The sequence below is a fragment of the Coregonus lavaretus genome, assembly GCF_964263955.1.
Source record: "Coregonus lavaretus genome assembly, chromosome: 9".
NCBI lineage: Eukaryota > Metazoa > Chordata > Actinopteri > Salmoniformes > Salmonidae > Coregonus > Coregonus lavaretus.
In genome coordinates this window covers 17829728-17844573 of record NC_139996.1, presented here as the reverse complement: position 1 = coordinate 17844573, position 14846 = coordinate 17829728, and the positions used below count along the sequence as shown (strand labels likewise).

At 43.1% G+C, this 14846-nt stretch overlaps 1 protein-coding gene across 1 annotated transcript in view; it reads right to left on the bottom strand.

Annotated features, from left to right (window-relative positions):
* Positions 1 to 14846, bottom strand: part of LOC311135141 (thromboxane-A synthase-like) — a 140252-nt gene that overhangs the window by 114346 nt on the left and 11060 nt on the right. Inside the window, exon 2 of the mRNA XM_084169035.1 lies at positions 10479 to 10621. Coding sequence (XP_084025161.1) covers positions 10479 to 10573 — 95 coding nt within the window. The 5' untranslated portion in view covers positions 10574 to 10621. The remainder of the gene's footprint in view (positions 1 to 10478; positions 10622 to 14846) is intronic.

Here is a 14846-nt window from a genome sequence, read left to right as displayed (position 1 = left end):
AAGTGTGATATGTTCTTCATTATCCAACAAGAGCTGTCTTCATTATGGAGGTATGTATCCACGTGGCAGTGGGGGTGTAGCTGGGGGTGTACCCCTGACGCATGCCCATAGCTGTAGATGTCTGGCATTCTTCTCTGTCAAACCATCCATTGTACCACACCATCAATCAACATCATCCATTGTGCCGTGCAGAAAAGCAATGAGCCGCATCAAAAACTGAAAGGCCTGCAATCCCCAAACATGAATATTAACCCTGATAAAACAAAGGCTTCACACATATAGACTCAGACAGACACAATAATGCACCCTAATGACCCCTTCCCTCACACGCAAACACACCACAAACAAACACACACATACACACACACGTGCACACCCACACTCTCGGAATAATCAAGACTTTTGGTCCAAGAACCCCATGTCCTTCAGTTATTGATAAGGAAAAGTGCATGATTGTTCGTAAGCTTTTGTTAATAGCTGTTTGTATTGAAAGAGGGCTCATCAACCCAATCTAATGCAACACAAACTATCCATCAAGCATTACACAATCCCACCACAGACAAACTGTTTTAGCAGCTTTCTAACCCCGCTAGAAAACGGGGTAATTATGTGAGACATCAGCACATTGGCTACAGCTCATATTAGTCTTGTCTCCACATACATAGACAGCTGAAGCACACAGCCTCAGGTGAAAATCTATTAAATCTCTCTTTATAATAATATTTTTTTCCCTTTCAATGTATCCACATCCACCTCTCACTGAACAATCTCCCCTAGCACATGGTTAATCTCCATTACATTAGTAGCATCACTCTTTGGGTTGTGTTAACCAGAGGCCCAACTGCAGCCATGATGACTACTGGATCCCTCTTATTGTATAGAGCATGCTTCTCCCCATCTCATCATGTTCTCCAACTGCCGTCATCAGCTCTGTTGAAAGACTGTTAAAGCTGCAGTCTTTGCAACTTCGTTTGTAAATCATCACTGTATGTCTAATAAATCACTGTGTGTGTTTATTTAATGAAAATAACTAAAAAATATATTTTGAGCCTCCTTTGGCCCTTGAAATGCTCAGTCTGATCATATGGGCGTTAGGATTTTGTTTTGAAAAAATTTACATACACAGCTTTGATTGGCTGATAAGATGGTCTAGAGCCCACCCCCTTACCCAGATGAACATTCATTGGTCTATTATAATCAGATCACATTGTGACGTCATGACGTGGGCCAAAAGTTCCATCCCACCTGAACAGGCTGAAATTCCAAGCATTTCTTTTAAACAGCTCTTGCACAAAAATGGGATTATTATTTCGACCTCATAGCGTAGAAATGTCATTTAAAAAACAGGAAAATCACGTTTTTAACTGCACTGCCCCTTTTTAGACTGTTAATTAAACACATAAATCACTGCTCTGTACCAATGCACTGTCTGCCATCCTTCTATTATAGACAGTCACACAGCTGCAGTACGGATGCACCATCCAGGGGCTACTCAGTGTCGCTCCAATGAGCTTCCACAAACAAAGCCGGAGACCGAAATTAACCAAAGAGGAGAAGTCAGTGATGAGTGGGAGGAGAGTGTGATTTCTTTGTGATAAAGGTTGACAAACGAAAGCAGGCAAGGTGATTTGAGAGGTGCGTCATACTGTTCTATTAGATCTGGAGTGTGAGCAGGTGTATTGTACGGAGATGGAGAGTCACGCTGTCATGGAGAGTCAAGCTGCCGCAAAACAAAAGGCACATGTGACTGGCACCTCCATTCCTTTTCCAGTAATTGTGAGTCACATGGACCCCTCCCTCCCTCACACACACACACGTGGTGCACGGCGCGCACACAGTGTTTCTCTCTCCCCCTATGCCACTTCTGCTTCACCCAATCCACGCACCAGAACAACAATAACAACAAAGCTATTTACAGCTAACCCCAAGGAAGGGCAAAGATTATCTCACAAAGTTGCCACAACGTGAAGGTGACTAAATGAGCTTTGTTGGCCCATTAAAAGGGATGGCTACTTGAGTGCAACAGGAAGACAGGGCTATAGCGGAAAAAGAAACACGTCCTCTCTGACGTCAGCTCAGTCATAAAGAGAGCTGCAAGGCTAATCAGCCTCCCTTGACTACACTCTTAGAAAAAAAATGCTATCTAGAACCTTAAAGGGTTCTTCGGCTGTCTCCATAGGAGAACCCTTTTTGGTTCCAGGTAGAACCCTTTCTACAAAGGGTTCTACATGGAACCCAAATGGGTTCTACCTGGAACCAAAAAGGGTTCTACCTGGAACCAAAAAGGGTTCTCCTATGGGGACAGCCGAAGAGTGTAGCGTTTCTAAGAGTGTAGCGTTTCTAAGAGTGTAGCGTTGTACTACAGAGTAGCATCTAGAGATAGGCTATCATAACAGCATCTCCAATTAAATGTCTACCCAAATTTCCTAACTTGGGAAATACTTATTAGATGAACAATATCATTTTTTGCTGAAAATCTATTAATATGTGTCAAAAACCACATTTTTCTTTGGTGTACAGTCCCCCTCTTTCCTGTTGGCTCTGCGGAGCAGGATGATTCAAGTCAGTCTGTCAGGTTGGATATTATGAGGAGGAGAGCGAGAATGAGCTATTGTCCATAGCATGTCAAGCCCAAGCCTACATTTTAATCGGACATTCGCTGCCTGTACATTGAGTACTTGCAGTGCCTTTGTGGACTTGGAAGGATGGGAAGGACGTACTGTACAGTTCAGTGGGTGGGTCGGTTGGTCTCTGTGATATTTGAGCAACGGACCATATTCAATATTAATAACCATGTTCAAATAAAAATGGCTGAGCGGGGCAGGTTGTCTGTCTCTCTGTCTGTCTGTCTCTCATTCGGGGAGGGAGGTATGAGGTGTGCAGTTAGTGACATGATTAGCAGGTGTGATGGATGAGCTGTCCAAACGGCCTCAATTAAAAAATAAGCACTCCACAGGGCTCGGCCAATGACAACGGAAGTCAAACTGCAGGATGTCGGAGCACCGTGGAGCAGCGCTGCCAAGTCAGCTGTCCTGGGTTTATATTAGAGACTGCACACCTGGGTTCAAATGTTATTTGAAATATTTCAGCTTTTGATTTTGTATGCCTGGAGTGCCAGATGGGTCGGGGATCACACTTTTGGGACTAATATATTAGTCAAATTGCGCCAGGAAAGCTCAATCAAGCCCCGATAAAGTATTTGAAATGATTTCTAATAGTATTTGAACCCAGGTCTAATTAGGGACTGTGCTATGGCTCTGCCTAAAGAGGCTCCAGTCTGAGCTACTCAATAGGGTGGGTCGTTTTATGATGCCCAGTTCTGTTACTTTATCTTCAGCCCGCTCTCCGTTACTTCCTCTATTATTCAGTAGGGTGGGGTTCAGGGTTTATAAGGTGAGCTGTAAAGACTTGCACGTACGCACGCACACAGCACACTATTCCTAGAGCACTGGCAAGGCATGTAAAGGAGTGGGATGAAACGTTTTGATCTGATCAATCTCTATTTGCATATTTCCGATGAGGGATATTATTGCACAAAGGGCATCTGCTTATTTCAATAAGCTAAGCCACTGTTATCCTGTCTGCTTATAGATTCAGCCTTAATGAAACACGTTGGTCCAATGCAGAGAACTGTACATGTGAACAGTGTGGCCAGGATATTGACAATTTTACAGTCATTTTATATCAAAAACAGACTAAAGGAGTATCTCCTTATACTAAACCTCCCTATATGAATTGATATAAGGGATGCTACCTAAGTCTTACATTTGCAATATGGCTCTGTGTCTGAACATCCAATGACATCACAATCTTCATCATGACCTTTGAATCGGTGCTTATGGTAGAGCATCCAACAACGATGAGACACTTGGATATCACAGCCCTATTCAGAGTTCATTTGTTGTGAGATCATCGGCAGCTATGTCATGCTTTCCACTTGGACTGACCGGCCAGTGAATGGACCCTGGTTTGGTTACACACACTGTGTTCCTTGCAGAGTTCATTTCGCTACAGAGTTTGGCACACTTTCTCAAGGGGACACAGGGACAGGAAAACAATTGTCTAAAGTTACAGCGGAGGTGGGTGTGTGTGTGGGGGTTGTGTGTGGTTGTGTGTGTGTGTGAGAGAGAGATAGAGAGAGAGAGAGAGAGAGAGAGAGAGAGAGAGAGAGAGAGAGAGAGAGAGAGAGAGAGAGAGAGAGAGAGAGAGAGAGAGAGAGAGGGAGATGGGGTGAGGGGGAAGTTCAGTCACTGTGCCTGTGTTCCAGGGGGCATTGTATTTTACACAATACTCACACTGCACAAACAGCTAGCATATTGGGGAGACCAGTGGAGGCTGCTGAGGGGAGGATGGCTCATAATAATGGCTGGAACGGAACTAATGGAATGGCATCAAACCATGTGTTTGATGTATTTGATACCATTCCACTGATTCCGCTCCAGCCATTACCACGAGCCTGTCCTCCCCAATTAAGGTGCCAACAACCTCCTGTGGGGGAGACCCAATGGAGAGCACACACAAGTGGTGGAAATATCCATGTTACCTAAGCTATAGAAACTTATCTCTGTATCCTCAAACAGACAGATAATTTCCCCATCAAACTTACATGAGTCAAACAAAAATGATAAAATAGATGTTTTATTGTCACATACACCGGATAGATGAGAGATACGAGAGGAAAAGCAATGGACAATTGAGTCAGAAAGGAAGTAAATAATATGACTGGACCTGCCCAAACCATGTGGGAAAACTGTCTATTTGTATAATTTTTTCGCCCTCCATAAAACACAAGAACCGACGATCAAATGATTTTATAGTGGGAATGAACCAGGATTGTATTCATTAGGGCATTCTGTAGCAAAACAGAAAATGGACAAGTTCGGGTAGTCCCTTCTTGTTTGAGTCCGTTTTCCACAATTTGGTGACTAATGAATATGACCCTGTTTAGCCAGGCAGCAGCCTTCTTTGTTTTACAGACAGACAGGTCATTACTCCACTGGCCAGTAGGTGGCACTTTGTCGTGTGGTCTTCTAGCCAGACAGGACTGAGCATTCAGCTGCCATGAGAGAGAGGTGGAGTCTGGTCCCACGGAGGGTTCAGCCGAGGTTCAGACTCAGCAGTGTGAAACTCAGATTGGGTAGACACTGCCTGGCCAAGACTAACACTAGGCCTCCTGAGGGAGGAAGAGTTTACGTATTGCTGTTGAAAACACCCCTGTATTACAGTTTTTTTCAATTGCTAACAAGCGTTGGTCAATACTGACCACCTTTACTCCACACACAGAGACGCATACAAAGCTCTCCCTCGCCCTCCATTTGGCAAATCTGCCCATAACTCTATCCCCCTGATTCCTGCTTATAAGCAAAAACTAAAGCAGGAAGCACCAGTGACTCGGTTAATAGAAAAAGTGGTCAGATGACGCAGATGCTAAGCTACAGGACTGTTTTGCTAGCACAGACTGGAACATGTTCCGGGATTCTTCAGATAGCATTGAGGAGTACACCACATCAGTCACTGGCTTCATCAATAAGTGCATTGATGATGTCGTCCCCACAGTGACCGTACGTACATACCCCAACCAGAAGCCATGGATTACAGGAAACATCCGCACTGAGCTAAAGGGTAGAGCTGCCGCTTTCAAGGAGCGGGACTCTAACCCGGACGCTTATAAGAAATCCCGCTATGACCTCCAACGAACCATCAAACAGGCAAAGAGTCAATACAGGACTAAGATTTAATCGTACTACACCGGCTCTGACGCTCGTCGGATGTGGCAGGGCTTGAAAACTACTACAGACTACAAAGGGAAGCACAGCCGTGAGCTGCCCAGTGACACAAGACTTCCAGACGAGCTAAACCACTTCTATGCTCGCTTCGAGGCAAGCAACACTGAAGCATGCATGAGAGCACCAGCTGTTCCGGATGACTATGTGATCACGCTCTCCGTAGCCGATGTGAGTAAGACTTTTAAGCAGGTCAACATTCACAAGGCCGCAGGGCCAGACAGATTACCAGGACGTGTACTCCGAGGATGTGCTGACCAACTGGCAAGTGTCTTCACTGACATTTTCAACATGTCCCTGACTGAGTCTGTAATACCAACATGTTTCAAGCAGACCACCATAGTCCCCGTGCCCAAGGACTCTATGATAACCTGCCTAAATGACTACCGACCCGTAGCACTGACGTCTGTAGCCATGAAGTGCTTTGAAAGGCTGGTCATGGCTCACATCAACACCATTATCCCAGAAACCCTAGACCCACTCCAATTTGCATTCCGCCCCAACAGATCCACAGATGATGCAATCTCTATTGCACTCCACACTGCCCTTTCCCACCTGGACAAGAGGAACACCTACGTGAGAATGCTATTCATTGACTACAGCTCAGCATTCAACACCATAGTGCCCTCAAAGCTCATCACTAAGCTAAGGACCCTGGGACTGAACACCTCCCTCTGCAACTGGATCCTGGACTTCCTGACGGGCCGCCCCCAGGTGGTAAGGGTAGGTAACAACACATCTGCCACACTGATCCTCAACACGGGGGCCCCTCAGGGGTGCGTGCTCAGTCCCCTCCTGTACTCCCTGTTCACCTATGACTGCATGGCCAGGCATGACTCCAACACCATCATTAAGTTTGCCGACGACACAACAGTGGTAGGCCTGATCACTGACAACGATGAGACAGCCTATAGGGAGGAGGTCAGAGACCTGGCCGTGTGGTGCCAGGATAACAACCTCTCCCTCAACGTGACCAAGACAAAGGAGATGATTGTGGACTTCCTGAAAAAAAAGAGGACTGAGCACGCCCCCATTCTCATCGACGGGGCTGTAGTGGAACAGGTTGAGAGCTTCAACTTCCTTGGTGTCCACATCACCAACGAACTATCATGGTCCAAACACACCAAGACAGTCGTGAAGAGGGCACGACAAAGCCTATTCCCCCTCAGGAGACTGAAAAGATTTGGCATGGGTCCTCAGATCCACAAAAAATTCTACAGCTGCACCATCGAGAGCATCCTGACTGGTTGCATCACCGCCTGGTATGGCAACTGCTTGGCCTCTGACCGCAAGGCACTACAGAGGGTAGTGCGTACGGCCCAGTACATCACTGGGGCCAAGCTTCCTGCCATCCAGGACCTCTATACCAGGCGGTGTCAGAGGAAGGCCCTCAAAATTGTCAAAGACTCCAGCCACCCTAGTCATAGACTGTTCTCTCTGCTACCACACGGCAAGCGGTACCGGAGTGCCAAGTCTAGGTCCAAAAGACTTCTCAACAGCTTCTACCCCCAAGCCATAAGACTCCTGAACAGCTAATCATGGCTACCCAGACTATTTGCACTGCCCCCCCCCCCCCACCCCATCTTTTTACGCTGCTGCTACTCTGTTAATTATTTATGCATAGTCACTTTAACTCTACCCACATGTACATATTACTTCAACTACCTCAACTAGCCGGTGCCCCCGCACATTGACTCTGCACCGGTACCCCCCTGTACATATAGCCTCCCTACTGTTATTTTATTTTACTTCTGCTCTTTTTTATTAAAAATAAATGCACTGTTGGTTAAGGGCTGTAAGTAAGCATTTCACTGTAATGTCTGCACCTGTTGTATTCTGCGAATGTGGCCAATAAAATTTGATTTGATTTGATTTGAAGCCACTTTTTCAAAACTCTTCACACTGTCTGCATTACCAAAATGCATCTTGGCCAAACAGTTAATCTCACCTCCAAAACTCACTCAAACCACCAAAACACTTCATACATGTCTCAAAATAAGCTTGTTCGACCATAACACTGGCAACAATTCTCACTCAGAAAGCATACATTGTCACTCATAACACACTGACCTAAAAAACACTAACAACAGGGAGCATTACATAAATGATTAACTTTTCTCTTAGACGTTTGAATGATTTTTCACATAAATCAGTATTTCATTATAGAATAAGAATAACACCTTTTCACTTTATTGACTTTACTAAAGTATATGTAACAATAATGATTCAGAAATGCAGCAATTTGCTTCAATAGCCTTTATATTTTCTATATCTTTGCATATAGTAATTTACTTGTGAAAAATTAAAAGTTGAAACAAAAAACAAATTCCTGAAATTCCAGGGCTGTCTGGTTACTGCAGAAATGCACGACATTTGCCATCATTCTGTTTTGAATGTGTTTTTAACTGTTTTGGAAACGGTGTGTTTGCATTTGAAAATGTGCTGCAAATATATCGTTTTGCAGGTGGTGGAGTATGAATGAGAAAAGAGTTAATGGATTTCAGAGAATGTGGTCATTGAATGCATTTTGTGTGAAAGCAATGAAAAATGATTCGCAGTTTGGTCCACATACACTTCTGTTTCGCTGACTGTGTGAAGAGTTTTGACAATGTGACTTCAGTTATGACCAATGCATGTTAGCAATTGAAACAAACTGTAAAACTGCCAGCAGTGCCGCAACTGTGAATAAGCCATTTCTTGGAGATAAAGATTATTAACACGCCTTGACGTTTTGAGCGTGTAGAGTATGAGTATTTATGTGAAGTAAATGGAAAAGTACTGGACTTCACAGCAAACCAGGCAGCATTATGATTTCCCAGAGAACACCTTGTGCAGTTTAGATGGGTGCAAAGGTACTAGTGAGACATGATTGACGCTTGACGTTTAAATGACGCAACCTCTCCTTTTTGCAGTTCAGCAACATTTAAACTGCGAGTCTAATTCTTTAATGTGGCTTATGTCTACATGGAGTTGTGCCAGAGACAAATTGACTTTGCCCCTCCTAAATCTGGTCATTCCTAACCCCGGTGTCATGACGGCCCCTCATGCGGGCTAGTTTCATCCTGAGATACAGTATAAATCTTAATTTGGTAACTTACATAAAACAGACTCTTTGATTTGCTCCAACTGAATGGCAGCTGCAGCTTTGCCAACAGACAGCAATTTACTTGTTCTGTGGAACCGAGTGTTACTGTATGTGTGTGTGTGTGTGTGTGTGTGTGTGTGTGTGTGTGTGTGTGTGTGTGTGTGTGTGTGTGTGTGTGTGTGTGTGTGTGTGTGTGTGTGTGTGTGTGTGTGTGTGTGTGTGTGTGTGTGTGTATGTGTGTGTGTGTGTATGTGCGTGCATGCGTGTGTGTGTGTTTGTGTGTGCATGTGTGCGTGTGTGCGTGTGTGTTTGCATGTGTGTATTTGTGTCTGTAGTGGGCATCTTTAAAACCAACAGTTTCAACATGGTGTCTGATACTGCAATACATCTGAAGTGGAAACCTACAGTATGTAATGTATAACCAACAAGTTAAGATTGTATCACCGGGATACCACAAACAGCAGGCTTTATGCTTGCTCTACAAAAAACTAAATTTCCACAACAGTGAGCAGTGAACAGTGTTCAGTCAGTCTCCGTGCTCTGCAAGGAGAGGAAGAGCATGCTTGTCAGGCCCTCTCGCTCCTTTGTATGACAGAGCATCAATCTCGCATGGCTGACCTCAACGACTACTAGTCCTTGTTTAATGTGGGGCTAAAATTAAACGTGCTCCTTCTGCAAAGTCGTTTTCTCACTTTTCGTCAGATGTGATGAGGGTTGAGAGTAAGCACATTCTATTTTGAAAGGTGCATGCTGATTAAGCACTCATCCTGAATTGAGGACTTTTTGTGTGTGTCGTCTGAACACCCTACAATTACAGTGATATGCGAGTCTAATTCTTGAGTGGCGCAGTGGTCTAAGGCACTGCATCGCAGTGCTAACTGTGCCACTAGAGATCCTGGTTTGAATCCAGGCTCTGTCGCAGCCGGCCGCGACCGGGAGACTCATGGGCGGCGCACAATTGGCCCAGCGTCGTCCAGGGTAGGGGAGGGAATGGCCGGCAGGGATGTAGCTCAGTTGATAGAGCATGGCGTTTGCAACGCCAGGGTTGTGGGTTCGATTCCCACGGGGGGCCAGTATAAAAAAAAATAATAATAATAATAAAAAATAATATGTATTCACTAACTGTAAGTCGCTCTGGATAAGAGCGTCTGCTAAATGATTAAAATGTAAATGTAAAATATGCCAGCTTCTGTGAACTAACTACTAAGCTATCATGGATCGTTTAGCTATTTGATTTTGAATTTAAGGACCCCTGTAGGTATCCCCCCAAAATATTCAAACATGTTTTTAAAATTGTTTTAAATATGTTTGACACATATTTAACCCACATTTTGTTGGCACAAAACTACTTCCATACTTCCATTTTTTTTTTTTTTACGGTACCGGGTTACCTTCAGACGAGTCCCGTGACACTTGTAGGGGTTGTAGAAAACGGAGAACACCATTGTGATCGTGAGAGTCTGCCCTTTCCATAGTGGGATCATATTAGTTTATAGCCCAACTAGACTGAAAAGAACATACAGTACCAACATACACACATGACACATCTGTATACAATACATACTGAGTTTTGGATCTGTTCTATTGACCTAGACTAGACATTGTCTTACCAGTACAGCAGAGCCAGGAAGATCATGAACAGGCCCAGGGTCACAGACACCCCACTTGGCGCTGGTGTCTTGAGAATGTTCATAACCACCTCCATGATGCCGATCACCAACTCAGGCCAAAACTACCACCGGCCAAAGAGCTCCTATGGAGAGAAGAGAAGGTGTGTGTGTGAATAGGCCTATGTATGGGGCTGCAATGAGAAGTCAAAGCATTTAAATAGACAAGATCATGACTTAAGACATGAACAGAAAGCAGGTGAAAGGTGCTTGTAAAATACAAACAAGTTATACCTAGCCAGGTTATGTAATGGCGACAGTTGCTCTTGAATTAGGCTAATCATGACTTACGATCACCCATCTGGTCCAACAAGCCTAACTTTATACCAAGATTTTAATGTTGGTATAAATGTTAATCACGAGTCCTGTTATTATTAAATTACCCTCCTGTCATTAGCCTACGTTTGTTAATCAAGTTAAGTTATTTTCCTTCAGTTTGTGCATTTATTTTGAGTGCTTAGGCCTGCTTTGTTTTTGTGTTTTTTTAAATTATTATATTACTTACTGTAGATTGACGCACATGTCACTACATAAGAAAAACACATATTCAGTGCACTGGGCCTACTTCAACTCTCTCAAACTCTGCAGGTTTGTGGTTTCCAAGGTAACATTCACCTCTCCTTCAATGATTCATTTCAGCAGAAGCTTTGTCCAAACCTCCTGCTAGCTCTTCACCCTTCCCCTCCCCTGCTTAGAGAGAGCCCTGAGGCTGAGAGCCTCCTCTGTCCTGTCTGCCCTTTCCTCTGGAACAATGTGTTACTGAATGATCAACCCTCTGAGAGGAACATACAGGCCAGATGATCACACACTGAGTCACATTCAGTCACACTCAATGTGTGGCACAGACAGGACATTGGAGCAACACAAAAAGGACATTTAAAGATAGAAGAACAGTACACTCTGGAAAAGCATGTACAGGTCAATAGACAGAGACTAAGCAGATAGAATGCCAGTGTTCTGTGTTTCTGAATTTTGTGACGTATGAAACACAGTTGGTGAAAAATAAATATGCTATGTTTGAGCATTGATTGCTTATCTGTGCCTTTACTGTGCATTTGGTTATGCTTGAGCTGTGCATGGCTCATAACTCAAAAAAGCAGACGAGTGGAAAAATCATTGTCAGATTAATCTAACTGTGTTTACAGATAAACTAGTCTGTTTCACAGTAACCCACTTTCTTTTCATAAGCAGGAACATCACCACACTGCATACCAACAGAAACCACAAGGACATTTGCACACAAGCAGAACAATAAAACAATAACAGTTCACGACTTACATTAGCCTCCTGAAATTAGGAAAGATTAAGTGTATTTAATATTATCTTGTATATTAATCAAGAAAAATACTGCATGGATTTTTCATAACAACCAAAAACATATATCTAAGAAATAGCTTTCTTAATGAACCATAAAATCAATAGTTATTTTTGGCTGTTAATCAAAGTTAGCTGGCTAACTCATTGGTCCTGCTTTGTAGTATACCCCTCAGATCTACGAGAATGTCATAGAGTTAATTACATGATTCAAAACAGTCATCTAATCTGGTAGAAATGTATCTATACTGAACAAAAATATTAACAGAACATGCAACAATTTCAAAGATTTTACGGAGTTACAGTTCATATAAGGAAATTAGTCAATTGAAATAAATTCATTAGGCCCTAATCTATGGATTTCACATGACTGGGCAGGGGCGCAGCCATGGGTGGGCCTAGGCCCACCCACTTGGGAGCCAGGCCCACCCACTTGGGAGCCAGGCCCACCCACTGGGGAGCCAGGCCCACCCACTGGGGAGCCAGACACAGTCAATCAGAATGAGTTTTTCCCCACAAAAGGGCTTTATTACAGACAGAAATACTCCTCAGTTTCATCAGCTGTCCGGGTGGCTGGTCTCAGATGATCCCGCAGGTGAAGAAGCCGGATGTGGACGTACTGGGCTGGCGTGGTTACACGTGGTCTGCGATTGTCAGGCCGGTTGGACGTACTGCCAACTGCCAATTCTCTAAAACAACGTTGGAGGCGGCTTATGGTAGAGAAATGAACATTCAATTATCTGGCAACAGCTCTGGTGGACATTCCTGCAGTCAGCATGCCAATTGCACGCTCCCTCAGAACTTGAGACATGTGTTGTGTGACAAAACTGCACATTTTAGAGTGGCCTTTTATTTGTCCCCTTTTATTTTCCCCAGCACAAGGTGGGCACCTGTGTAATGATCATGCTGTTTAATCAGCTTCTTGATATGTCACACCTGTCATGTGGATGGATTATCTTGCCAAATGAGAAATGCTCACTAACAGGGATGTAAACAAATATGTGCACAACATTTTAGAGAAATAAGCTTTTTGTGCGTATGGAACAATTCTGGGATCTTTTATTTCAGCTCATGAAACATGGGACCAACACGTTACATGTTGCGTTTATATTTTTGTTCAGTATAAATTAAAATCTTCCTACCATAAACCAGAACATCGTGACCTATACATCACACAGGTTCATAGCTAATTATACATAAAGTCACTGTTTTTATAACTTAAATGGGCAATCTGCGATTGATACATAAATGGTTTTACTTTTTAATGAATGATACCGATTGATTCTTGAAGACTATAACTTATGTCTCATGAGCTTAGTTCAACTGTCAAATCCTACCAGAACCTAAAATATAAGTTTATTTTACTCCAATGTTTGTGAACAATGCAATTGTAAACTTAAACACTATATAGCCTCAAAACTTAGTTAAAACTATAATTTTAATATCATGGATAGTCATTCCTTGCATCCACAGCTCTGTCTATGAATTTGAGAGTTGTTACATTTTTCCTACCCCATCCCTCAGCTGTTTACAAAAACAGTTGCAGGGTGTCACCTTTGTAACTGTTTGAATTGCGGATTGCCCCTTTAAGACAGAATATACTGTAGGTGTATCTACAAACCAGTTATTCTTCAATGGTAAATTCCTCTGAAATATATGATAACCACATTAAAGCAGTTTATTACACTTTGAACCTTAATCACAATAGCTTGGAAACCAAACTAATTTAGGCCATGTCTAGACTTGATAGTTCATGCAGCTTTAGTATTCTGATCATAGAGTTCTGATCATGGAATTCTGAACGCGTCATGCATCTACACCTACATTTAAATGTATCGACCATGTCCGCAGTGTGTCCGGATTCCCTTTACCCGCACTATATTCAAATGACAGTATGCATTCTACAAACGGTGGAATAGGCAAAATATGACAATAACACAACAACAACTGATGGCAGTAGCTAACTACTGTAGCTAACTAGCCAGCTAACCTCTGTAGCTAGAGATAATGAATATGAGGAATTGCAAACGGGTTAAACAAAAAATATTTGTTTATAAATATTAGCTAGCTGGCTAGCATTTATGAGGCCAGCAAACACGTTCCTCACATGCTAGGAACATATTTCCTCCAACATTACAGTGGGGAAAAAAAGTATTTAGTCAGCCACCAATTGTGCAAGTTCTCCCACTTAAAAAGATGAGAGAGGCCTGTAATTTTCATCATAGGTACACGTCAACTATGACAGACAAATTGAGGAAAAAAAATCCAGAAAATCACATTGTAGGATTTTTTATGAATTTATTTGCAAATTATATGGTGGAAAATAAGTATTTGGTCACCTACAAACAAGCAAGATTTCTGGCTCTCACAGACCTGTAACTTCTTCTTTAAGATGCTCCTCTGTCCTCCACTCATTACCTGTATTAATGGCACCTGTTTGAGCTAATTACTAGATATTCACATTCACTGACACACTTATCTTAGGTGACAGCACACACACACACACCATGCTGCTTTGCCATACAGAAGTGTACATGTTATATTTGAAGATCACTCTACTAAGGACATGGACTAATGACTCATTACTTAACTGTATTTCATTCATAAAGCAGTTTTCACAATCCCCAAAATGTAACATTTGTATTTAAAATAAATTGTTGTGATATATATGTCATGAGCCTCTCACTCCACCGGGTTACCACCTTTATTTTCTTCCACTCTGCTCACCTCTCTCTCTACTCAGCCTAACTAGCTCCACCTGTCCCTGCTCTGCTCTGCTCTAATTACTCTGCCAGCTGCGCTGCATTACCCACTACCTCTCCCAGTATTTAAGGCCCTGTCTTTCAGCTCTCCGGTGTCAGATCGTCTGCAAAGCTCACACCCGGAACCTGTTTGCTCGCGCTTCTGGCTCACCCTGGTTTTGTGACCCCGGACCTGCCTGAATTTTTGGATACTCTTCTGCCCCAGGAGATCCAGACCTGCTTCTGCCATAACGAC